This window comes from Pomacea canaliculata, linkage group LG7 (genome assembly GCF_003073045.1).
Source record: "Pomacea canaliculata isolate SZHN2017 linkage group LG7, ASM307304v1, whole genome shotgun sequence".
Classification (NCBI taxonomy): domain Eukaryota; kingdom Metazoa; phylum Mollusca; class Gastropoda; order Architaenioglossa; family Ampullariidae; genus Pomacea; species Pomacea canaliculata.
In genome coordinates, this window is record NC_037596.1 from 17128547 (window position 1) to 17154585 (window position 26039).

Below are 26039 nucleotides of genomic sequence, written 5' to 3' on the forward strand. Positions count from 1 at the left end.
GGATCTACACGTAGGGTAGAAAGAGCAACGGCTTTTCATACTGTGACAGCCTAAGTAAGGTCAGCAACATCACTAAGTACCAGCAAGAAAGAACAGCAAGTTTTTCTAGAAGAGAAAGAGAATTATTTCCAGCCAGCGAAAAAGAGACCAGGTTAAGACTACAGATGACAGCCATCTCAACCATGAGAGAGGTTGAAGAAGCTACAGTCAAGATCCCTGACGTCAGAAGAAATATCTCGTCGTAGTGCCTTCCCGCTGGTCCAAATTCAGATAATACAAAGCGTGATAATCACAATGAAATGCTGCATTACGACCTGGGCTCCACGCGATGCTCGCAACCAAACGCCTCGACACTCTTAAACAACAGCTGAACAGCGGCCATGTCCACAAATCTGGCGAGAGAGACCATGGTGCCGTCCACAAGAAGGCAAAGACCGAGCGAAGGTGGACAGTTAGCAGACCATAAGCCTCACCAGTTGCGTGGGCATGTAATGGAGGGCCTCATCAAACAGATTTCATGGAACTTGGAAAAAGAACAACATCCTTAACGACCAGACAAGCAGGCTTCAGACAACATCGGCCAACTGAAGACGCAGGTTGCTACATCGCCCAGAAGATCGGGAAGATGGTTACCAGGACAAGAAGCACACGCTGACGTGTGGTAGACATGGAAAAGTGCCTTCGACAGGTCTGGAAAGATGGACCTGAGGTTGAAACCTCCAGAAGTGGGCGTATCTGGCTGTATGTACCAGTGGATCTCTCAATACCTGAAAAATAGGAAGGCAGAGTCCACGTTGGTGGAGAACATACAGCCGAAAGAAAGACGCTGAGAGAAGAGTTCCTCAGGGGGAGTACTCAGTCCTACCCTTTCCTTGTCTTCATAAACGACATATCAGGACCTCCCGAAATGTCAAGGAGCCATCAAGCAGATACTGGTCGCTTTGGTGCACAGAAGAAAAGCACTGACAGCCAACTACCGACTCCAAGAGGCGTTAATGTCCGCAGGACTGACGAAAGGTGGCTTGTCAAAGTCAACCCCAAACAAGGACCACTACACTATCTTATCTGTCCCTAGGGACAGAAGGCGCACTCTGAAAGTTCGATGGACAGATTCTCGGAAAAAAAGCGAAAAAAAACAAAAAACTGGAGGCAACCCTACCTACCTTGGGTAACCTTCGATAAGAAAGACTTACTGGAAGCCTCAGGACCAAGAAGGTCGAGCCAGAGCGAGGTGCGACTGCATATGAAGAAGTTGGCTGGCGAACTGGGGCGCGATGAAGATCCTCAAGAAGCTGTACAGCCGGAAGGGTCAGACAGTCCTAGAGTATGGCAATGACAGCATGGGGCACGCAGCAAAATCCAAATTTGAGAAGGTCAGCAAGGTTCAGAAACAAGCAGCCAGACCTCATCACTGAGCCATGAGGTCTACGCCCATACAAGAACTGGGACAATCACAGGGTTGGAACCAGCTTGAGGACGGCCTACTGACACAAAGGATGCTCGTCCAAAGCCGCCAAGTTCAAGAGACTTCCAAATCACCCCATGAGAAACAGACTGGCTCAGCCGACGAAGGGAAGGTTGAAAGGGAAGTTCATCCCCAGAACGAGGATCCTTGAACGAGAGAAACACCAAGACATCTTGAATCACGACCCCAGAGAGGATCCCCCTGTGCCGGACAAAACCAGCATGGAATGAAACTGCTTTCCCCCTGATTCACTGCAGCATCCTGGTGTCAGCAAGAAAGACTCCCAAGACGCTGTGAAGAAGTCCTGTACTATGGAGTATATCCACACAACTTCCCACAAGATCAGTGGACTCACGTATTCACTGACGGGTCAGCTGAACAAGCCCCGTGAAGAATGGTGGCGCCGGAATCTAACATCCGGTACCAGGAGGAAGAGAAGACCGTCTTTCCCTCGCAACGGCGGCTCTACTCACCAACTTCAAGGCTGAAGCAGTTGCCATTCTCAGACCGTTGCCAACCCACGTTGAACCACAGTCCAGACACCTCCAACAAAGTCGTCTCTTTACGGACGCAGCTGTCTGTCTGCCAGGCCTTACAGACTGCCAGAGCGACAAGGAACTGAACGACCTGACCACGTGCTCTCTCTCTTATGCGGAGACTGGCACAGTCGTCTTACAGTGGATTCCTCCACTGTGGTGTATTTGGCAACAAAGCCAGGCAGACACTGCTTGCCAAGGAAGGATCCAAAAAAGAGGCAGCAAGACAGGTCCACCACCTTCAATGAGTCAAAACCATCATCAAGGCCAAACAGCAACAACAAGTGGCTGCAGCAGCACCCACGTTTCAACCGAAACGACCCCATACTACTGCTTACAAGGGCTGAGCAGGTCATTATTTTCAGGCTGAAGGACAGGCCACACGCGTCTCAAATCACCAACTATACAAGCTCGGATCGGCCAGACAGACCAGTGCCCGTGCCAGACAGGCAGTCAGACAACAGCATCTACTGCAAGAATGTCCCAAGATGCACGAAGTAACTCAGGGCCGCATTTGGACTGATGAGACGCCAATATTGAGGAAGCTACACGGCAGCCTGGAGGACGCTGCGGCGCACAGCATCATTTGTGCAGGAGGCAGGCGTGTCCATTTGAGTGATTCGACGAAGAAGAAGAAGATAAGTCAAAGTCGTGTTCATCCTTGGCTCTTCCTTTGCTGTCGTGTCTCCTTCTTCTGTCAGCGGCCCGGTGGCGCAACGGTTGAGCGGCCTGTCACAATACAGTGAAGGTTGGCTGCCCTGAGTTCATTTCTCGTCTCGGCTCGCTGTTTCTTTCTTCTGCACGTGGCATCTGTTTACAGATATGGCTGCCTTGCCCGTGATATAGGCCCCGCTTATTTTAAAATTTTTATTGTTCTTAAGACACATTGCGCTAACCTTTATCTATCTGGCACTCCTTGCATAACAGTTTGTTGTTGCATGAACACATTGAATGACAAGTGGTTTAGCTAAACACAACAACAATGTATCGTGATATTTTAAAGTCTTAACTGAAATACAACGATCTAGAAATATAAAGAACTTGGACAGTGGTGTATCGTGTCCACTTATCTCACATTTATCAAGGAATGCTATCTAGGAAACTACTCTGTCATCTGTGGAAGATTTTGTCTTGTCATCCTGCTAATGATAGATAAGTGCAAGACCTCCTCAGCTCGCCCTGCAGCGCTTGACACTGACAACAAGACATCCAGGACTCTAGCATCTGGACCATGGACTGACAACCCCGGGGAGCACAGCAGGAATGGAGAAAACATTCCACTTTATAATTATTGTCAAACAGTGTGTGACAGGCATGCTGCTAGCAAGACAACAATCAAACAATACAAATAAACAATACGTACCGCAACTTTTGCTGAAACCTTTCAGTAACACAATAACCTTTAGTGAAATGTTCCATAACTTGCTTTCAGTCTTCTTTGTTCAAATGTTTTGCATCATGTTCAGTTTATGTCTCTGTCTCTCTACCTTCTGTGCCAGCCCTGAGTGGAGGTCTTGTGTCGGCTTTCATGGTGTACCTCTCGTCACTCTCCCTCCGACTGGTCTCTAAGGCAGAGTGAAGGCTGGACCCATCTCAGAAATCCTGCCAGATCCAACTTTTGCCTCAAACATAACTGGCACAACTTGCTGTGTAAAAGCAGGATTGACTGTCCTGACCCACACAGCGATTGTTTGTCAGGGCGATGTCAATGTCATTTTGGTTTCTATCAAGAATGGAAGAGGTGTTTTTATGCAGGTAAGTGAGAAGCAGTAGAAGGATGAGTAGTACTCAGCTTGTCTACACACGTTGTCTACCGTCAGTTTGTCTGTCTCTTACAGTAAAGATACTCTAGTTAGTTGTTTACAGTAATTATTTTCATCAAACAACTGTCGTCTCAATGTTTATATAATATTTCGTATTTACAGAGTTTAGCATTCAGTGTTTATTCATGTCCACGAGCTAACGGTTTTCTTCCTTTCTAATAATTGTAAGATGGCAGTTAACCTCAGATACTTGGGTTAAGGTTAATGTACTAGGAGCACCACAGAGGGGAAAAAATGTAATGGATAAAGAACATCACAGCTGCCACTACCCATCTTGTTGTACTACTCTAGTGAAAGGTCGTTAACTAAACTGTTCAACTTTATTACTTTAGAACAAACTGATTGTTAAAGGTTAGAAGGAAGTGGCTATGAAGATGAGGAGGCAGAAGTGACATTACGAGGAGGAACAAGAATATGTTATGGGATGGCTAGTGTTCGGCGGTCAGCAAGTGTGACTGTCATGTTGTAGGCAGAGCAGTGTGAACTGTGTTGTGCTGGAATTCATCATACAATATGTTCTGCCTGAGGGATTCAGTCTTTTCCTAGACTGTATGATTAGCTATTGAAGTTGTCATTATATTGCTGGTACTTTGTCTATCTATGGTTGTTTCTGTCTTTGGTGACAAGTTCCACTGTCGCGCGGTCTTATACAAATTCTAACGATCGGAATGACTATTGTTTGTGTACAAATGACTCATGTGGTAGACTGGCTGGCGAAAGGCGCGAAGAGTGGTGTCTACAACAGTTGACGAGTAATATTTTAGGGGGACCTCGTCCGCTGTGGTGTGATATGGACACTGCGGGCCGGCGGCTGGACGGTACGTGTGGTCGTGTCTTGTCAGTGTGTATGACTCAGGTAGCATCTCACCTGCACACTGTATCCTGCTCGCATACAGTGTGACACCACTTATACTCAGGGTTCACATCCTTACAGCTCATAGTATCCACAATATTTTGTCTTTTGATATATTGTGGACATTTACAACACAAAGCAGGAGAGGATGCTCTGTCCACCTTCTGTTTCCAAAACCAGTTTGTCTATGTCGCTGGTAGACTCCGTGACCATACCCTGTTGAGGGTGGTTGTAGACAGACCTACACGTCTAGTGTGTTGGTGTGTTCCTCACGCATGTGTCGGTTGTTTGTAGTCGCATCCTTTAACCCAGCGGTTCTCAACCTTTTACTTGTGGCGACCCCCCAGACGAACACCGAGGTAGTGGGCCGCGACCCCCCTTAGCCAGCTAGGTCGGTGGAAGAGCGGGGGGGGGGAGGAGCCTTAGCTAACCTCGAACGCCGCGTCGAGAAATCAAATCAATTCACACAAACCGGCAAGAACAAAGTTCGTATCTGCAAGAAGTATGACAGTTAATGAATTTTACTAAAGCAAATTCTGCGGTGCTAATAATATTCATTTTATTGGACACTCACTTTGATTAATGAGAAGGTTGAGCCTGCTTGCTGTTGCATAGAAGCGAACCTGTGTGCGATGTTCGTACCCACTGCTATTCGCAGCTCAGCCTCTGCGTCCACACGATTTCTGTATTGAACTTCAGTGCTGCCAATGCTGAAAATCCTTGCTCCTCCACACAATACGAAAGTTGAAAATGGCAGAAGAACTTTCATTGCTTTCTCATGAAAGGAGAGGATATTCACCGTTGATTGCTAATCCAGAATGTTGGCAGCTGGTGTGTTTGGAAGACCATTTTCAGGGATTGGTCACTCGAAAGGTCGATGAGGACGCTGCTCTTCTTCTTCCGTGGACAAACCCGCTTGTGCTAGGATCAGCCAAGAAATGGATTACGATCCAATCGTATTTAGTCATATCAATTTCAGCGAAGTAATGCTGAAACCTTTCTTGCAGTCCTTTAGATGGGCAATAATTACATTCTTCACTTGATCAAGATTCAAGTTAACGTCAGCCTTGCACTTACCACAAGCACGGAAACATATCAAAAATATTTTCTTGGCGTATCTTTTGCGTCCACAACGAAATTGTCGGACGAAAGCATTCATCTTGTCAGTTGTTTGTAATATGGTGGTGTCTTTCCTTGCATAGAAGTATTCACAACGTTCAGCTTCGCTCAAATATGTCAGATAAATATGCCATTAGCAGCAGTCATCGGTCGCTTCTTTAGGCCCCACCCCGCGCTGCTGGTCATGCCTTCTGTCAGGGACCTAGAGTACAGGATCTGAGGCACGTGCGAGGGGCGAAAGAGTTGTGAATGATGGACGTTTCCTGAATGCGTGCTTTTAGATGTTTTTTTAAAAAAAAGAGAGAGGTGTGACTGGAGAGGGAGAGGGAGTCAAGAGATCGAGAGATTGGGGAGAGAGAGAGGGCAAAAGGCGAGAGAAGGGAGATTGGAGGCTTAATTGTTGAGAGGGGGATTGTGTTTTGAGTTTTGGAAGTGAGAAGTCACTGCATTGCCGAGACAGTGTACTTGAATAGGGAGAAGCGATTTGGAGTTTGATCGCCCTCACCACTCGTTACACAATGTAAACTAATTTCACTAATACCGGTATAAAGAAACTTTTAAAAAATAACCACCTTCGCGACCCCTTGTAGGCACGTCGCGACCCCCCAGGGGTCGCGCCCACAGGTTGAGAACCGCTGCCTTGCATCCGCTCATGATCAGCGACTGTAGGTTTGGTAAGGAGTTGAAAGAAAATGCAATGTTTATTATGATGTAATTGATCACAGCCACTGGATGTCACACATTTACTAGCCAGAAAGTGTACATTGTGCGTCACGTGACTTGTCACTATATACTACACTGTGTATACCACACTGTATATCTACACTATTACTACACTATACTACGCTGTATACTACACTATACTACACTATGTACTACACTATATACCACTGTATACTACACTATACTACACTATTACTACTACACTATTGACTACCGCACTATTATACCACACTGTATACTACCTACACCTGTATACTACACTGTATACTACACTATATACTACACACTATATACTACACTATATACTACACTATATACTACTACTATAACAGGGCTTCCATGCTTCGCGGGCCACGCAAAAAAAAAAATTGCGTACATTAAAACAGTACTTGCATTAAAAGTTCGGAGGACCCCTTCAATTTTCGTCAAAGTGGGGTCCCCTTCAAATTTGGGCGAAGAACAGGGACCCCTTAAAAATCTGAAGAAGAGGTTCCCTGTGACCCCAAAGAATTCTATTACCGCATATGGCCCGATGCAGTATATTACTACACTGTATACTACACTCTATACTACACTCGTATACTACACTATATACTATCTACTAACACACGTACTCACACTAGTCTACTGTAACTACCGTGTAAGTCAGTGTGACATTATAATCATGATCACAGCTAATAAAGTTATAAGTTGTTATATTTTGTCAATCATGACTCATCCTTTGTTACCTCATTAAACTGTAATTAGTGCTGAATCCTGTCGAACATGCTGCACTTTGTTACCATAGTAACGACCTGTGAACTTGTGTCATGTGCAGGTGTTCCACAGACGTCGCGACTTCACAGTTGACTTCAACCGGAGCTGGACAGAATATGAAAACGGGTTTGGTGACGTCTCTGGAGATTTCTGGCTGGGTAAGATGTTGACATATCTCTTGCATTCTCTGGCATTATCCCTCCTCCTGCATAACTGTAACCTCAACATTTGTTTTTACATTCAAAGTCAGTCTGTAGTCAGTATTGTGTTTTATTGTGTTGTATTGTGTTGTATTGTGTGATGTTTACTGGTCAATACACAGGTTGCTGTTTCTGTTGTTCTATTATACTTTTGTTGTACAATGCTTATTGCTCACTATTTTGTGTACTGTTTCCTTAACATGCTTTGTTTGTTGTGATAATGATGATGCTAGTCATGGAATGAATGTAAGGCTGATGATCCTGTACTGTCTCAGTTGCCAAAGTCTCAAATAGAAAGAAACACGAAGGTTGCGAGGAAATGTATCACTGCGGCATATCATGTGATTGGTTTTTGGTTTGTTTTGTTTTATTTTTGTTTTGTTTATTATATCTTGTTTTTTGTTTTTTTGTTTGGTTTTCTGTAGGATTATCTGATTGCAGGGTGTGGATAGGTTCAGAACTTTATGAATACACAGTAGCTAAAACATTTTGTGTAGTTGTATTACAGTCTATAACTTTGTTTTGTTGTGAATAAGAATATAGGTTAAAATGTCCCTCAACCTGTCTATTTATTTGTATTAGTCTACATGCAGTCTGTGACAATGGTCTTATAACCACCTGTGTATGTGTGACATGAACATAGTCTCTTTGTGTGTAAATACAAGTCTGTGTATGTGAGTTGGCACGTGTGTGTGTGTGTCTGTGTACTGACACCTTACCACCCTAGACTGTGTGTCTGTGTACTGACCTTACCACCCTAGTCTGCGTGTCTGTATATTGACACCTTACCACCCTAGTCTGTGTGTCTGTGTACTGACACCTTACCACCCTAGTCTGTGTGTCTGTGTGTACTGACACCTTACCACCCTAGTCTGTGTGTCTGTGTGTACTGACACCTTACCACCCTAGTCTGTGTGTCTGTGTGTACTGACACCTTACCACCTAGTCTGTGTGTGTGTGTGTGTGTTGACACCTTACCACCCTAGTCTGTGTGTCTGTGTACTGACACCTTACCACCCTAGTCTGTGTGTCTGTGTGTACTGACACCTTACCACCTAGTCTGTGTTGCTGTCTTCTCTGTGTCCTACACTAGACCGGCAAACTCTCAGTTTCCTACTCAGGCCAGACTGCTTGACATGTCCTCCCTCTCCTCGCCTTGTGCCGACATCTGAAGCCTTCAAATACTTACTTAAAACCTTTCTCTTTCAGAAATGTATTTTGTACTCAGGAGTACAGCTCTACCCACTAATTAATTCTTCTCCCAGTCCTGGTGTCATCTGTTGTACAGTTTATGTTCCTCTATGCTTTCTGATGTTTATCCTAATGTTTCTGTATGGTTGACTGTACGTTTGTTATTGTTTGTATACAGCGCATTGACCTCGTACTTACATGGAGAATACACTTTATTATTGGTAGTAATAACAACAGCGCTAAAACCTCAGTAAGTTTGTGATTTACCTTTTTGTCATCTGAAGTCTAGCAATAATGTCAACATGTTTTATAACATCGTAGTAATGTAATAACATCGTGGGACAGGTAATGACCAGCGACATGTCTGTGTTTATGAGAACTTGAGCAAGATCAACACAAATATTTCACTGCTGGTCTTGTCTGTTAACATGAGGTCATTGCCTTGTCTTGTCTCAGGCCTAGACGCGATTCACAAACTGATATCGTATGGTATGCGCTTGAGAGTGGACATGGTGGATTGGACAGGGACACATCGCTGGGCGGAGTACAGCTATTTCCGTGTGTACGGTCCTGAGGGTGACTACCTACTTTCCGTGTCCGGCTACTCGGGTGACGCAGGTACGTACTGACCACTGAACAGTAAGAAAGAGTGAGACGCACGTTAGCTGGCAGGCTGTCTGTCTGGCTGGTTAAGAAATGAGTGGATGACTACATTTGTGTGTAGCTTTGCGTGCATGTGTGCGAGGGTGACAGCGCCTCCTATCGCGTGCATTTCCTTTGATGTAACTTGAAACAACAGGTGTGATGATCAGGGAACAGAGATTTCTGTGGGTTTCTCTCTTGTCTGGGATTTGTTTGTGTGTTTGTGTGTGTGTTTGTGTGTTTGTGTGTGTGTGTGTGTGTGTGTGTGCGTGTGTGTGTGTTTGTGTGTGTGTTTGTATGTGTGTTTGTGTGTGTGTGTGTGTGTGTGTTGTGTGTGTGTGTGTTTGTGTGTGTGTGTGTGTGTTGTGTGTTGTGTGTGTGTGTGTGTGTGTGTGTGTGTGTGTTGTGTGTTTGTATTGTGTTTGTCTGTGTGTGTGTTCTTAGGAGACTTCTGACCGTTTTCTTCAGGGCTGTAGTGTAAAGTCGTGACAGACTTGTTTAAAGAGTAATTTCATTATGTACAATCGTGTTTAGTGAGCTGTAGTCATTGTGTTGTTTTTAATCTGTTTGAGTCTGTCAGGCTTTGACTGCATGCAAATTATTAATAATTATTGTGAAATGTGAGCCGCCACGACGAAATGAGTCAAGTCGGAAATTTGAGATTTTACAAATTGGATATTTTCCAAATGTTCAGGGTTTAGCCTGTGTATTTGATACAAAGTTATTCTTCTCGTCCTAAAGTTGAGTTACATGTATTACAAATGTGGAAGTACGGTGGTCGTCTTATTGACAAAAGCGGGTTTCAAAGATTTTCAGCAAACCCATGTGTCTCCCTAGCATCGGATACTTTAATTGTTGACACTGTGCTGAAGTTTGCATGATGATAACATACGGCAAGCTACATCATTTCAGGTAATAAAAGTACATAGACATGAATATGTGCAGAAACAACACAATACTCAAACATTATCTACTAGTGAGCTAAATGTAAGCAGGAAATTAGAACAAAATGAAGAAAACTGCGTGGGCAGCATGGTTGACAAACCGGAATACTAGGACAAGTGGCCAAACTTTCAAGAAGTCAGGCTGCACTCAGTTGACCGGAATCACCCGGAGTACCCGACTGCTCTGTGCGACTTGAGACTCGTTTTCGATCACTACTGTGAACTTCATTTGTGTGGCTTTTACATTTTAAAAACTTATTTTTTGTGTGTCCTGAAATTTGTTTTGAGCGACTACAGGACTGAGAATGGCGAGTGACATGCAGTAAATGACAGCTACAACAATATCTTTATCACGAGGATGACCACGATGTATCTCTGTCTCTGGCATCCTCTCCACTGTAGCTGAGATTATGTCCCCTGTCGTTTGTTGTCTCCCCAAGTCATGACCGTTGACCTGTCCAATCCCACAAGGCCACACCAGTCCCGTTCTAACATATGGAAGGAATTTTCTCACACTTTGACCTACAGGGCAGTGAGACCTATCGCCTTTGACTTAAGTGGCGGTGGAATTAGAAATTCTGATATCTGTCGCTCCATTCCTCACATTAGGTGACGGAGGGCTCGTGTTGTCACGTGATGTCACACGTCGGGTGTGGGAGCGACAAGCTAAGACCCCCATGGCTTATCATGGCTTATCATGGCTTATCATCGCTTATCATGGCTTATAGTGTGATTTAGTAAACTCTAACATGAGATAACAACACAACACGTACAAGTACATCCAAGAAATGTTTGGCATGTTGATACAAGCTGTTTACGCAATTGCAATAAACAATAAACACATTATTTGTCTTTAGTATCACATCATTCAGCAAAGTCATGCTGCAGACAGCACGTGTACTTATACGTGTCTACAGACATCTTCTGTGGTTCAACCTTTTAGACACAACACAGGTCACATCAACAACACCTTTGCTGTGTATGTCGCTCTCCTTTAGTATACACTAAGTAAGAGATTAGTGTGTGCACTGTATGTACCTTAAACTAAGTAAGAGATTAGTGTGTGCACTGTATGTACCTTAAACTAAGTAAGAGATTAGTGTGTGCACTGTATGTAGCTTACACTAAGTAAGAGATTAGTGTGTGCACTGTATGTACCTTACACTAAGTAAGAGATTAGTGTGTGCACTCTATGTAGCTTACACTAAGTAAGAATTTAGTGTGCAGATTATAAAGAATACTCTAAACAAGAGATTAGTGCGGACACTCTGGTTTGAAATCCATTATTTGTTGATGTCTTTGTACATTTGTCACATGTGGCAATAACTATCAGGTCCAGAAATATAAGCAATTAAAATGAAACATGAAAAGAAACAGATAAGCTAATAATCTGAAGACAATCGTCAGGGCCCATGCCGAGCCTCACTCTATGGATCTTGTTGTCGGTAAACAGAACAGACACCAGACTTTGCTGTTCTCTTGCTGATTCCTACAGACAGCTGTTCACACTAAGACAAGCACAGTGAACTAGGGACAGGAAGGGACGATGCTCACAGTAGTCCACCCGAGGGTAATGCTGGGAAGGCAATGACCTCACTACATTCTCCGTGACCCTAAGATCAACATGTCTACTTCTATACTTACCTCTCTATACTTTCTCTCTTGTTTACTTTCATTCTAAAGGTTAAGATGAACTTTTCATATCCTATTGTAAACTTTACAGTCATTTTAGAGATATTATCTATCTCTCTATTCCTCTTCGTGCATCAGTTGCACATAAGGCCTCAACCAGAGTCCGCCACCGATGTCAATCTGCTGAAACCCGCTCTAGGTGACCCCATGTCTCTAGGTGACCCCATGTCTCTAGGTGACCCCATGTCCAGCCCTTTCCTTTCATCTCCCTTTCCACTGTTCTTCTCCAAGTTTCCTTTGGGCGGCCTCGTTTTCTTCGGCCGTCTGGAGTCCATCGTAGGGCGACTGTGGAGAGGTCTGCTGTCTGCTGGCGGAGCACATGTCCAATCCATCGCCAACGCCTTCGTTGAACCTGCGTGGTGATGGACTCGGTTTCACTTCTTCGGTGGAGTTCTTCGTTGGTGATGGTGTTTGGCCAAAAGATGTTAAGTATGCGCCTGAGGCATCTGTTTTGGAAGACTTCAAGTCTGTTACTGATGGTTTTGGTCATCTTCCATGATTCTGATCCGTAAATGAGGTTGTTCAGCTTGATCTTCTGACTGATGTTTGTTGCCTTCCATGTGCTCCTGAGTGAGGCGAAGGCCTGGCTGGCTTTTGCCAGTGGGGCTCGAATCTCCACCTCCACATCCCCAGTGTTTGACATTTTGGACCCAAGATAGGTGAAACTGTCAACTTGCTCAATCTCTTCTCCATTTAGTTTGATGCTGTCTTGGACTCTGTCGTTCACTCTCATACTTTTTTTCTTTGTGCTGACCTTCAAGCCAAGGTTTCCAGCTGTTTCTGAGAAGGCCTTTGTTTTTTACCTGCATGTATAGGTGGCGATGAGACAACAGGGCTATGACATCAGCAAAGTCCAAGTCTTCCAGCGTTGTTGTTGCTGTCATAGTCATAGTCATGGTCCATCGGATCCCTCTCCTCTCACTGTCGGTGGAAGTCTTCATGATCCAGTCCATGGCCAGGATGAAGAGGAACGGCGACAGAATGCAGCCCTGCTTCACCCCTGTGCTGAGTTGAAGGGGTCTGTGAGCTCCGTGTCACACACAACCTGGGATTTGAAATCGCTGTACAGCATTGCAACGACCTGAACAAGTTTTGCAGGGACTCCGTCATGCCATTAACAGCCCAGTATTTTCTCTCCTGTTTCCTGTGAGACTCGATTGAAGTCGTCTAAGGTCATCTCTTGTTGGTCTCCTAGTGCCTGGAACCTGTTCTTTACTTCCATAGCAAAAGCCCGTTTGGTGACTTGATCTTTCAGTTTGCCGGAGTCCACTCTCTGCTTCAGAGAAACTGTGGCTATGACAAGAGTGTGGTCACTGGCAACATCTGCTCCTCTGTAGGCTCTGACATCTTGAAGTGAGCTCCTCCATCTTCGGTTGATGATGACATGGTCTATCTGGTTCTTTGTGATCCCATCTGGTGATGTCCATGTTGCCTTGTGGATGTCTTTGTATGGGAAGAGTGTGCCTCCAATCAGTAGGTTGTTTTCTTCACAAAAGTCTGCCAGTCTCTCTCCGTTGTCATTGATGGTTCCAATTCCATGTTTGCCCATGACATGCTCCCTGCAGGTGTTGTCACTTCCCACCTTGGCATTGAGGTCGCTGATGATGAGCAGCATGTCGTGGGCTCAAAGACTCTCCCAGGCTGCCTGGAGCTGATCGTAAAAAGCATCCTTGTCTTCTGCCTCAGAGTCATTTGTTGGTGCATAGCAGGCTAGCACTGTCAGCTTGGTGTACTTTGAATGGAATCTTGCTCTCAAAAGCCTGGGTCCATAAGGCTTCCATTCCAGCAGTGCCTTTTCAGTTTTCTTGTTGAGGAGTAGAGCTACTCCTTCAGAGTGCTGAACAAGATGGTATGTCCTGACGCTAGTCTCCTCTTTCCCGTGCCGGTCCATCTGACCTCACTGACTCCCATGATGTCCAAGTTGTAGTTGTCGAAACTCCTTGACTAGTTGGAGCATCCTGCCAGTCTGGTACAAGGTCTGGACGTTCCAGCACCCCACCCTCAACTTTTGCCTCGGCTTCAGTAAATCCACTGTCGGGGCGCCATAAGTCCAGTCTCCTGGTGTGCTTCATTACCTTCGCGATCTGTGACGAGTTCTCTGGTTTTAGTTTCGGTAACAGGCGTTTTTACATGGTGGGGTTGTTAGCCCTACCACAACCTACTTCACCTGTAGGTGAGGTGTCCACCTTAGTCGCCTCTTACCACATGTCTGGCTGGATGGCAGGGACCCTATTCTTACAATGCTCGCTAGGCAACCATACCCTGGGTCCCACAGGGGAGAGTTAGTTATACTCGTTCATTTTTACATATTTTAGCTGAGGCAATCTTCTGTTTAAAAACTGTTCTCTTCACTCTTATGTTGATGATAAGCTGGGTGAAGCATCATTAGAAATTGAGAAAAAACTCTTTTTGTATTTGTGTTACGTGGTGTTTGGCTTTGTTATGATGAACAACACAGAAATAACACATTTAATAACAAAAGTTTGTATAGATGTTTTGTAGTGATAATAATTATATTTGTGCTTAGGACTTTGTGTGTCTACTAGTATACAAGTGTGTGTGTTTGTGTGTTTACAGGTGATGGGTTGGCAGCTAGTAACGAATACCCGTTTCAAACCTATGACCGAAACACGTACGGCTGTGTTACATCATATACTGGCGCCTGGTGGTACGGGTCTGACTGCGCCAGCAGAGCTGACCTCTTCAGTCCTCATAAAAGGTTCACGAATTGGGGTAACACCTACCACCTGATGTTCTCGGAGATGAAGACAAAGCCAACATGATAACACCACCTTGTCTCCTGTACTCACTGCTCACACCGCCAGTCCACTGTTCACTGTTCACTACAGGTTCCACTGATGATGTGAGCTCAGTGTACATTAATCTTTCTCAATAGTCTAGCATCTGACTCTAGTACAGACTACTTACTGTACTTTAATTGTTTACTTTGAGTATATTGCCTGGTGATTCTATTCTACATGTGTTGTATTATTTCATTCAGATTTGCATTTGCTTGGATAAACTAACAGGTTTACAAACGTGAAGTCTAAGTTTAATTAATTAATTCAGCATTTAATTGTGCCTAGGTTGTAGTAAACGTGTCATCAACTATATATATTAGCTATACACCTGATAGTTTATAGTAAACATGTCATGAACTATATATTAGCTATACACCTGATAGTTCATAGTAAACGTGTCATCAACTATATATTAGCTATACACCTGATAGTTTATAGTAAACGTGTCATGAACTATATGTTAGCTATACACCTGATAGTTTATAGTAAACGTGTCATGAACTATATATTAGCTATACACCTGATAGTTTATAGTAAACAAGTCACGAACTATATATTAACTATACACCTAATAGTTTATAGTCAACGTGTCACGAACTATATATTAGCTATACACCTGATAGTTTATAGTAAACGTGTCATGAACTATATATTAGCTATACACCTGATAGTTTATAGTAAACGTGTCATGAACTATATATTAGCTATACACCTAATAGTTTATAGTAAACGTGTCATGAACTATATATTAGCTATACACCTGATAGTCTACTCTATACTAAACGTGTCATGAACTATATATTAGCTATACACCTGATAGTTTATAGTAAACAAGTCACGAACTATATATTAACTATACACCTAATAGTTTATAGTCAACGTGTCACGAACTATATATTAGCTATACACCTGATAGTTTATAGTAAACGTGTCATGAACTATATATTAGCTATACACCTGATAGTTTATAGTAAACGTGTCATGAACTATATATTAGCTATACACCTAATAGTTTATAGTAAACGTGTCATGAACTATATATTAGCTATACACCTGATAGTCTACTCTATACTAAACGTGTCATGAACTATATATTAGCTAGACACCTAATAGTCTACTCTATACTAAACGTGTCACGAACTATATATTAGCTATACACCTAAACACGGATACTGATTGTATCCAACACTGCTGTTCATTATTTGCTTACTGACGATGACTGACAATGACTCAGATTGCTACATTCTCTAATTGTTTGGTGTTTAAAAGGCTTCAAGTTTATTTTGTGTTATGTTGTGAAACTTTACCATATCCTGCAGTTTCTTTATTTAAACAAAAACTGACATTTTCACAAAGCTATCAGCGAGGCATACTTTTCGTGTAAACAAATAGAACTATTGCGAAGAATGAACAGATATTTTCATAAAAGCAATTAAAATAATAAATTGTATTATAAGTAGTATTATAAGTAGTATTGTTGGTATTTGTCGCTTTGACTAAATGTAATAACTTCACTATGTACTCAATATTACCTCCCCTTTAAACTAATGATAATGGTGGTTGATACATCACATCTCTTACTTAATTGTACAAACAAATAAACTATTTTAATATTTGTTCCACACTAACAGCAAGGCGCTAGTAAAATGGCGACACACACCTGGTGACACACCTGTGTATTCTCTGTGTACAACTTCCACTACAAACTTTCTGTTACAATATTGCAGTAAGAGCGAGGTTTCCAGCACTTCTTGTTCTCCTCCTTCTTCTACGGGGGGTTGATGTAGATTTGCTTGTGCAGCTTTAGTAACTGCTGTAATTCGGCTTGTGCGCTGTTAATATTGCCATTGTTGTGCTTGTGTGCTAGTATTTTGCATTATTTTGTATTTACTAAACTCTGGAGGGACTGTTGCCTGCACCGCCTCGCTGAGTTGTATTCTAAAATGTCACGTGACGCTTTGCTTAATAAGTATTTGTCCTAAACTGAAGCCATCTCCTGTTGTTTATTTGAAAGAGTGCGCATGTCCGCGGGAAGTTCGTGACACTCTGTCTGTCTGTCTGTCTGTCTGTCTGTCTGTCTGTCTGTCTGTCTGTCTGTCTGTCTGTCTGTCTGTCTGTCTGTCTGTCTGTCTGTCTCTCTCTCTCTGTTTACTCACTTTTTCCATCTTTCGATTCCATTATATCTTTTTCTTCACTCGTCACACACACTTTAGTCTTAATATACAGTTTTCAAGGAAATAATATTTCTATAACCTGTACAACCAAACCCGTCCTTGCTGAAGTTTACTGAGTTGTGCAGTTGTTGTACTGGTCTTTATGTTTATCTCACTTCTACTTGTTTCCTCTACAAACACGTGACTTTGATACACGGGAAGAAAGAAACTCAGAGGTTCGTTAGTTAGTTCTTCCTCTGACCACCGGGATGCCGGCCACCCTCCAAGCTGCCTGGAGGGACAGTCTTCGACAGGGTGTCGTGCCGTGTACACACGCTTCCCTGACACACTGATCAGAGTTCATTAAACATGTTTGTAAACATTCGCTGAGATTATAGGGGAATTACATAAACACCTCTGTCATCATTTAGCTTCCCTGACACACTGATCACAGTTCATTAAACATATTTGTAAATATTCACTGACATCATAGGGGAGTTAAATAAACACATCTGTCATCATTTAGCAACATCACTTTGGATTTCTGGGGCACAAGAATATTCTCTAATGTTCTAAAGCAGGGAGGACTAGTGTTTAGTTGAAGGAAAGTATTTCAAACATCAGTGAAGTTGTCCAGCGTGCACTCCATGTTCCCCTTCGGTTATCGTTCGCAGTTTGGAAGTGTGGCCCTCACAGATAACCTTTGACCTGGTTGATAATATGCACTGTGTGTCGTCTTACTGCCAATCGCAAGAGGGAAGAGGCCTGGCCTGCTACATAGAATATAATTGTGCTACCATAGCAACTCAGATGGTGAAGAGACACGAGCTGAAGTGTCTGGAGCTCGTCAAGAGGCCGGAACACAATGCTTCAAAGATTTCTACCCCGGGTGACAAAGACAATCAAGAGCTCGCTCGGCGTACGACACACGTAACCAATAGAAATCACTAATGTGTCCTAATGCAAAGAGCATAACAAGGTAAAATAATAAAGGTCTTAACATGAAACAATCAAACCTAACAGTTTTTAATTTTAAGGGTGAGAAAATAATTGCATTACTTTCGACACGTTCAAAATTGCACATTTAGTAGAAACGTGTCTAAATTAATTAATAAACGGGAGAAAACTTCTGATTAATTTGCATTTAAATGATTAAATCTCCTTTATAGTGAGAAATCAAATTGTGAAAACAAGATGGCATTCTAAAGACACACTACTAGCGACATCGACACTGAGGTGGAAAATAAAAATATATTTCTAAAGCACGAAAAGAGTGAAAATGAAGCTGTTTTACTCTGAGTAGGTCAGATAAGCAATGTATGCGCACACACACACACAAATACACCGGTAACATAATAATAACTGTGTACACACCAAGACAATCAAATGAACAAATGTAACATAAACTACAGACTATTTTGTAAATATCAAGAGAGAGCGAGAAACACTTTTCTCTTGCTGATCAAACAAATAATTTAACTACTCCATCTTAGTAGGCCGTCTTTAAATTTCTTCAATTTACAAAAGAAACTTATGAGTAGGAAACTATTGCAGACAATACTAATTATCTTTCAAATTTTATGGACAGGGGCGTTCTTTCTTAACAGAAAATGGAAAGTTTTTACTAAAGAATGCACAACCAAAACAAACAGAAATTGTTTGACATATCTGCCTTAGGAATTTTTTTTAAATGTAAGAATTTCCTGTTATAATAGGGCGGTGGTATAATGATTAAAAAGAGAGTACCTTGCACTATTATGGGATATGTTCAAGTAGGAACAGCCTGGCACAAACCAAATGCAAACTGTTTACTGTGAAGAGGCTTAAAGGATTATACCTTGTACTTAGTCACAACTTGTGCTGCTCCTGAATGCAACCCCTGTTTAGTGGATGTAAGCATTTTGGACAACTTCCTAAATAAACCATAAAGGATACAACTAAAGTTGAGAAAATCTGCATAAACAATTTTTGGATTATGCACAGTCAATACACATGGAGAGAATAAACAAGCTCTAAATGTTTCTGTGCTGTTAATATTGCCACACTCTGTTTACCTGCTAATTTGCTTTGAGGATAGGGAGAGAACAGCATGGGACCTTGAAAAAGGAATGCTGTAACTACTGATACACCAGATTCTGCCTCAAAACGCTTTTTTAAGATCTTGTGTAATCAAGAAAAGTTCTGTTTACTCCCGATCAGTTCTTCATCCTGCACTTCATGTTTGCCACAGTGTAATCCAAACTGAGTTAGAATTATTATTACCTGCCATTTATGTAGGTATGAATGTATAGGTAGTCTCGTAAGATCGTCAAAGTCTTGCAGGAAAGAGCACTTAACTTGATCAACATAGGGGTCCAAACTGAAATAAAAATTTAAAAAAACAATTTTTCCTGATTTAAATGGTGCCGAAACATAAAAGTAAAGTTTATATGTTAATTAGAAGTAAAGTTATCCTATTCATGTTTTGCTTACAGTTCAGCTATATAATAACAATTACAAAATGTCTCTCTTGAGACCTCATGTCCTGATTTACAGCATTGTTGACACTAGGGGCAAGACCCAGAAAAATAATGTGTAAAGAAATGTCATGTATAATAACAAAACTGATAATTGTAAAGTGTAACGGATAAGTACTTAATAGAGGGGGTTAGGAGGGAAGATCGACAACCGTGGTTGATCTGATCTAGGGTAGTGGGCTGGAAGTTGTTTGCCCTTGAGCAAATGACGTAAACTGGGACGTCAAAATAAGGTGACGTAAAATATAGAGGAAAATAACGTTAGAAAAAAAAAAACGGAAAGCAGAGAGCTAACGGCATTGGTTGTCACCGCGGTTCTGTTGTGGGAACGGAACTGTCTGGAGTTGTGGGTGGAATCGGTTGGCGTCCGGTTGTGAGGCGTTTGTGTTTTTTGTTTTTATGGGGGTTTCGTTTTTTATTTTGTTTTCATTAAATATATATTTGTAGCGTCGTTTCGTGTGCGTGTTGGTTTGTTCGGCGCTGGGAGCGGCTGGATTCGTCGCTACACGCGACACTTACTATGTAAGCTCATTACGATGGTATTTAGATGAATGTATTTATAACCAGATGTGAGCCACAGACCACATAATTTTAATGTCTTCATTGTTTACCGACCCAGTGTATTTTTTGACTATTAATGGCTTACTCTTTCATATGAACCCTATGGTGGTGTCAATAAATGATCAAAGGTCAAAAGGTCTTACACACAGAATCACACACACACACAAAGTTACACACACGTAGCTTGTCAGTCTTACCTTGATTATCTGAATCTTTTAACAATATACATGTAATAACATTAGGGAAATGGTCTGGCTCATCCTTATCCAGAAATGGTTGTACACGTCTGAGTATATTCCCATACTTCTCATCAAAACTAATTGCAGTTCCTCACTGCTCATTACTACTGATGACTGCTTAAGATTGCTAATTACCGTTAAAACAACAACACTGACGGCCAGTCTCATTGTCCCCAGGCCGGTGTGGTGTCTGTCTCTGGTGGCGTTGTCGCTGTAATCAAGATTAGTTCACTAGAAATAAGAGACACCCGCTAGTATGGAGTACATGCAATGACTGGTACATTGTTTATCTGTAATTTTAGCAGTCAAGCAGTTGACTGGTCATCAACATTTACTCTTTAATCTACTTTATCGTGGTTTCCCAGAGAATTAATCCGTCCTTTGAACGGCTTTTTGTCGGACTGTCATGTCTGCAGCGAGTACAGATACAGCAAAAAAAAAAAAGGCTGTTATGTTTATAAATGAAAAAAATCACCAAAATGTTTGTTGATCAACACCAGGGTATGTTCTAACGGGTGTGACCATTGGTGCAGGATGTCTGTCTGCTGGCTGATAGAGTGAGACAAGCTTCACTGAATAATATGGGTCTTGTATTTTTGTCTACTTTACTTATGCTGTAAAAAGAACATAAAACATTAATATCTATACCCTACTGCAGAAGATGTTCAAGATAACCAGCGTGAAGTGTGATTGTGAAAGGACTGACAGACACTTATGAACATGAACTCGGTGGATAACAATTAAAAGTCTTTATTCATTTGAAAGTCGCGACCTGTTCACTTCTTGTCGTTTAATCATTCAGAGACCAAATTAGCAATAGAATGAAAAAAATGACAAAATCACACGAGAATGGGTTTTATTATTTGGGTAACCAACTGTGCAGGTCACGTGAGGTTCGTCATTCTCAGATCTTGGAGACATGTTGACAGCTGCTCTGGGAAAATAACGGTTTGAAGGGAGGTCTGTACACGACTTAGTATGACACAGTCTGTGTGTGAATTCATAAACAAATACAAGAAAAGAAATTACTGGAACATATTCAACAGTCCACTGCAGAAAAGAACAAGAAAAGTTAATATTTAAAAAACTTTTTTGTCTTAAACGTTTTACTGCCACAGCCCGACAGACAGTTACTGCTGCTCCTGGTGATGTTGCAGCTACAGTGCATGTACTTTCTCGAATTTTTGATAAAAAAAAAAAGATTTTTTTCCAAAAAGTTTAGTTTATGTGTTGTGTGCTATGTTGTAAAACGTATTTACATGCTGCAATAAAAGTGTCACCTCATCTGTGTGCATACGTATGATATTAAAGTTAACACTAGTTGTTGTGTAAAGACAGACACCAACTGTCGTGAGTGCAATACACAACATGTATATATAAATGTGTCATACACAAAATGTGTAGATAAATGTGTCATAGACCACATGTCAATGACGTTAATGTGTGATGACGTCAGATACTCTTCGGTTTGTCCTAAGGAGAGACAATCACAAGTTGTGACGTACAGCGAGACATGGAGTACAACCGGGCTGTAAGTAGATCCTGCACACAGACGACAACTTTTCTCTCCAGACCACAAACACTACCTCCACTCGTCACCCACACCACGTCACTGCGCGCCGTGGCAACGTCCTCAATGTCATCGTCATTCATCATCCGCACTGGGATACCCGCTTCTTTCAGTCCCTTCATCATACCCGAGTCATCACTAATCTTAGTCCAGCACAACACCAGCACGTCTCTCCACTGCAGGCAGGGCGGTGTTGTGCCGCCGTTGGTGGAGGTGACGGTCGTGGCTGTTGTCGTGACATTCTCTGTTAACATTCAAAGTAAGTTTCTACTGTTAGTTACTTGTCGGAGATACAGTGTACAGACTGACAGACACATGGATATAAACACCACGTAAAATAACAGTAACACGTGACTTACACAGTGAGCGTAATGATAATAATGATAGATATATATAATGATAATGATAATGTTTATTATAATAACAATGGCATCTTGATAGCGCAATTTTCCGCCATTAGCTTTGACATAAGCAGTCAGCAATGTTCATGTAGATTATCAGACTCCACACACAATCACACTACAGGTAAACTCAACATGTTGTACACAAAGTAAACAACACAAACAACGGCGTTACACACAGCAACATTACAGGTGTCACACAGTCAAGAGAAGGTGAACACACATTCACCTGAATACTTCAGTAACAAACACAGGTAAGTATCAGACACAACATCACGTGACAGCAGCCTTAAACACACATGGAGCAGACGACAGACAACCACCAATCCCTGATATCACACTCATCGTCAGTCACATCGTTGAGATGAAGAGGACACAAACATCTACTCTACAGACAGTGCAGCCATGAGGAACAGGTCCGCATATCACAAAATGGAGAACTGAGTGGTCAGCAGTGCCAAACATGGATTGTCAGTGAAGTAGACACAAGTAATACAAGTGATGAACAGATGTAACACATGGCAAGATGGCGCAGATGTTTCAGTTGAATACAAATGTTGTAGAAAACTGAGACACGTTGTAAAGATACACAAACCGATTCAGAAACCTGGGTAATGATGTCACACTTTCACAGATGACCAGTCCACACAAACCATGGTTCACATAAAAGGTCAAAGACAAAATGGTATGAAGAGCTGTCACCCTGTAGGTAGTTAGGCAAACAACATCTCACATTCATATTCACAAGACTGTTTCTCACCTGCCTGTTATTTATCAAACCAAGTTTATCTGTCAACAGACGTTACACTACACAATACTCACACCTACCTGTAATACCAACACGGAGACTGTGTAGGAAGCTGGCCACGTCACGACCGCACGTCACACAGTCACGTGGACTGTCACCTGAGTGACCGTGACCTCGGTGATACAGTCGTGTGATTGGCGGGCCGTCTGTGTGGTCGGGCACACCTCGCTCACTGTACGGCATGACAATATTTCCCACAGTAATATACGAGTGCTTCGCGACTTCCCTGACGACGGCCGGAGGAGAGCGGAGGGGTCTGGTTAAATATTCCACTTGCCAGCCGTCGGGTGCGTATCCATGGTAACAACTTGCCGCCCAAAGATGGAGATGAGGAACTTGTGTCCGAAGCTTGTAACAGACAGTGTGGAAGTCTGACCTGTGACAGACATGAGTGTTGCTATAGTTACCGTCACACATATTCACGCTGATCAAAGGTCGTCAAGCGCACAAACATCACAAGTGTTTAATTCCTGTAAAAGTATTTTATTAAGTTTCATGAACAGAAATATCACTTTAAATAACAATAAAGTCATGTGTTCATGTGTCACGTGTTCAGAGTATGTCTGTGTTGTGTGACTAGACAGTAATTGTGTAACACGTTGATGTCAAGGGGAGGCTACTTGTATACTAAGCTCACTGACACTGTACATAATAATGTGTGTGAATAGCGGTGAATGCTGTGGTTGTGTGTGTAGATATGTATACATGCATGAGGGAGGGAGGCAAGAGAGAGTATATGTCTGTTGTCTGACACAGAATGTGTAAGTATACACGTAAATGTATCTTGTACAAATACAATTAAGCAATTGACAAGCATTACCGTTTATTACTGAAATAAATTTTGTACAGATGTACGAAACTGATGTGTAAGGACTAGTTTCATCTTCTTCAACACGTACATGGCAGGAAGATGATAAAGAAATTGTGGTGTAAACTGAAAAACAATAATTTACTTTCTGTCTGTATGTGGTCTATGGGAGAAAGAGGATGGGAGGGTAAAACTGATTTCCAAGATAAGTAGTAAATATAGTTGTATTAAATATGTCACTTATAACAGAAATTCTACCTATAGAGATATATATATATATATTTATATAACATGCAAAGTTCTTAAGATGAATCTCTCTTTGCCAATTTTAAGTAATAATGTATTAAATGTTCATTTAGTATTATTATCTTTGTTTTTGTTGTTGAGTATATATTAAATCCATCGACTGGTGTAGTCTTCTACTACACATCTTTGTTCAACTTCGTTGTCTTCAACTCAGTGCTAACTGTCACAATGTGTTCATCAGGACAAATAACAACTTTCTCATTTAATTTGACTATCAGTCTTGTAGCACCTCCATCTCGTCTTTGTTTACTTGTATACCTGTTGTTTGAATGAAAGCTACGGTCACGCGAACTACCGTTTATTTCGGAAAGTCGAGGTCGAGGCTTGTCACCATGGTAACCACGTATGGAAGATCGCGCATGCGTAGAACATGTCATTGTAAAAAGCGTGTGCGAAAAAAATAGTTACTTACTAGTACGAAACTTGCTTGAGCAGGGCAGGGTGGTGATTCTAAGATCACAGCGAGCGACATCTACCTGTGTGTCTATCATCACATCACACGATGTACTACTCACCTGATCACTTCATCAGCGATGACGTACAACGACCCTCCTGTTGCTGCTTGTGACAAGTCGTTGACGGCCTTCTCCGCATCCTTATACTCATAAAGATCATACAGCAGGAGGTGAGGCTGACCAGGGGATACACCTGCTGACTGTTGTGTCTTTACTGTCTGCAGCAACAGGTGATACAACATGATGCACGCTGCACGACTTCCATCACACGTACTGACAACGTAGACGTGGTGACCACACCGCAGCCACTGTATGGCCATCAGCAGCAGCACCACAGTTTTACCTGTACCGGGCGGTCCGGTGACAAAGAGTCTGTCAGGCGGGTTGTTTAGCAGGTGAAGTTGCTCCGGGAAGAGTGTGATGACAGCAGTATAGCACTCTCCTGTCCACCACACGGCCTGACCCAGGGTCTTGACACTCACACGTGGAGGACATGTACATGGCACAGTCACTGTTGTCGCCGGACCGCAGAATCTAGTACAGTCACATCAGTTGATGTCTTTAACAAATACTATTAGCATTATTTTACTATTAATAACAAGTTAATTGTTAACTGTATTTCATGTTCCCCCCAAAGTGTATAACTTCTATTAAAACTAAAGAGACATTTTATTTTACTGTCTAACTTATGTTAGCTTAAGAAACTTTCTAAAGCTTACTTCTATAATGGACACAATGATCTGCTCCAAATTAAGTATTGAAGTACTCCAGCACAATGCTAAGCAGCATAATAAAATTTTTAAGGTAAAATGTGTTTCAAGTTTAAGAAGTTTACAGAAAGCAGTTAGTGAGCTGGTAGAAAAAAGTATTTAGAAAAAACAAGAGAGTAATTATAACACTGTGACAATGGCAAACAGTCGGACTTTTGTTGAACCTGAAACTACATCAGTGGATGAATACAGGTTTCATGAGCTACATGTGCGCTGAAAACGCACTTCTTCCGTGAAAATTATTCCTAACACCCTATCTCACCATGCTAGTCCTTTGTGACAACTTCCATGCTTGTCTTCCTTTTGCAATATCATGTTACTCTCAGTTCTTGTACTTATTTTTTGGTTCCTCTGTGTTTTCTCTATATGTTTTTTTTATTTATCATTAGAACTGTTGTTTAATTCGTTTGTTTTCCTGTCCCTCGTTTGCTGTTCATGTTTCGTTCTTGTTCTTAAGCGCTAAGAGCTTGCTCCTTAAGAGTATGAGTATGCACTTTACAAATTTTGCATTTTTTTATTATCATATGACAAATGTGTCCTTGAGTGTGTGTGTGTGTTTTGTTTCCGTGTTTTGTTTGTGTAAATGAGTGAAAATCTTCGAAAAAAATGGCCGTTCTAGGAAGGGTCACGTTTTACATATATTCTATACACACATTTCAATATGTAATCAAAAGGTATTTGTCAACATATTCCTGTAAACAACAATA

General features: G+C 41.9%; 2 protein-coding genes across 2 annotated transcripts; one reads left to right on the forward strand and one right to left on the reverse strand.

Moving 5' to 3' along the window:
- The first annotated feature begins 1274 nt into the window (after positions 1-1274).
- Positions 1275-15426, forward strand: LOC112567471 (ficolin-2-like). Its single transcript, XM_025244164.1, has 5 exons — positions 1275-1373; positions 4589-4642; positions 7337-7433; positions 9123-9284; positions 14522-15426. The coding sequence occupies exons 1-5, from the start codon at positions 1275-1277 to the stop codon at positions 14725-14727; spliced, it is 618 nt and encodes a 205-aa protein (XP_025099949.1). The 3' UTR covers positions 14728-15426.
- Positions 15427-21029: 5603 nt separating this feature from the next.
- On the reverse strand, positions 21030-25710 carry LOC112567883. The gene is made up of 3 exons (XM_025244753.1): positions 24623-25710; positions 23014-23369; positions 21030-22028 (listed from the first exon to the last, which is right to left on the reverse strand). Exons 1-3 carry the CDS (start codon positions 24880-24882, stop codon positions 21688-21690), a joined length of 957 nt encoding a protein of 318 aa, XP_025100538.1. The 5' UTR covers positions 24883-25710; the 3' UTR covers positions 21030-21687.
- Between the last annotated feature and the right edge of the window lie 329 nt (positions 25711-26039).

Coding starts and splice junctions, on each gene's coding strand:
- LOC112567471 (XM_025244164.1), top strand. CDS start 1,275: ATGAAGATCCTCAAGAAGCTGTACAGCCGGAAGGGTCAGACAGTCCTA. Junction 4,643..7,336: donor TGCGGGCCGGCGGCTGGACG/GTACGTGTGGTC, acceptor TGTCATGTGCAG/GTGTTCCACAGACGTCGCGA. Junction 9,285..14,521: donor CGGCTACTCGGGTGACGCAG/GTACGTACTGAC, acceptor GTGTGTTTACAG/GTGATGGGTTGGCAGCTAGT.
- LOC112567883 (XM_025244753.1), bottom strand. CDS start 24,882: ATGGCCATACAGTGGCTGCGGTGTGGTCACCACGTCTACGTTGTCAGT. Junction 23,370..24,622: donor ATCGCTGATGAAGTGATCAG/GTGAGTAGTACA, acceptor TGTCTGTCACAG/GTCAGACTTCCACACTGTCT. Junction 22,029..23,013: donor TCTCCGTGTTGGTATTACAG/GTAGGTGTGAGT, acceptor GAATGTTAACAG/AGAATGTCACGACAACAGCC.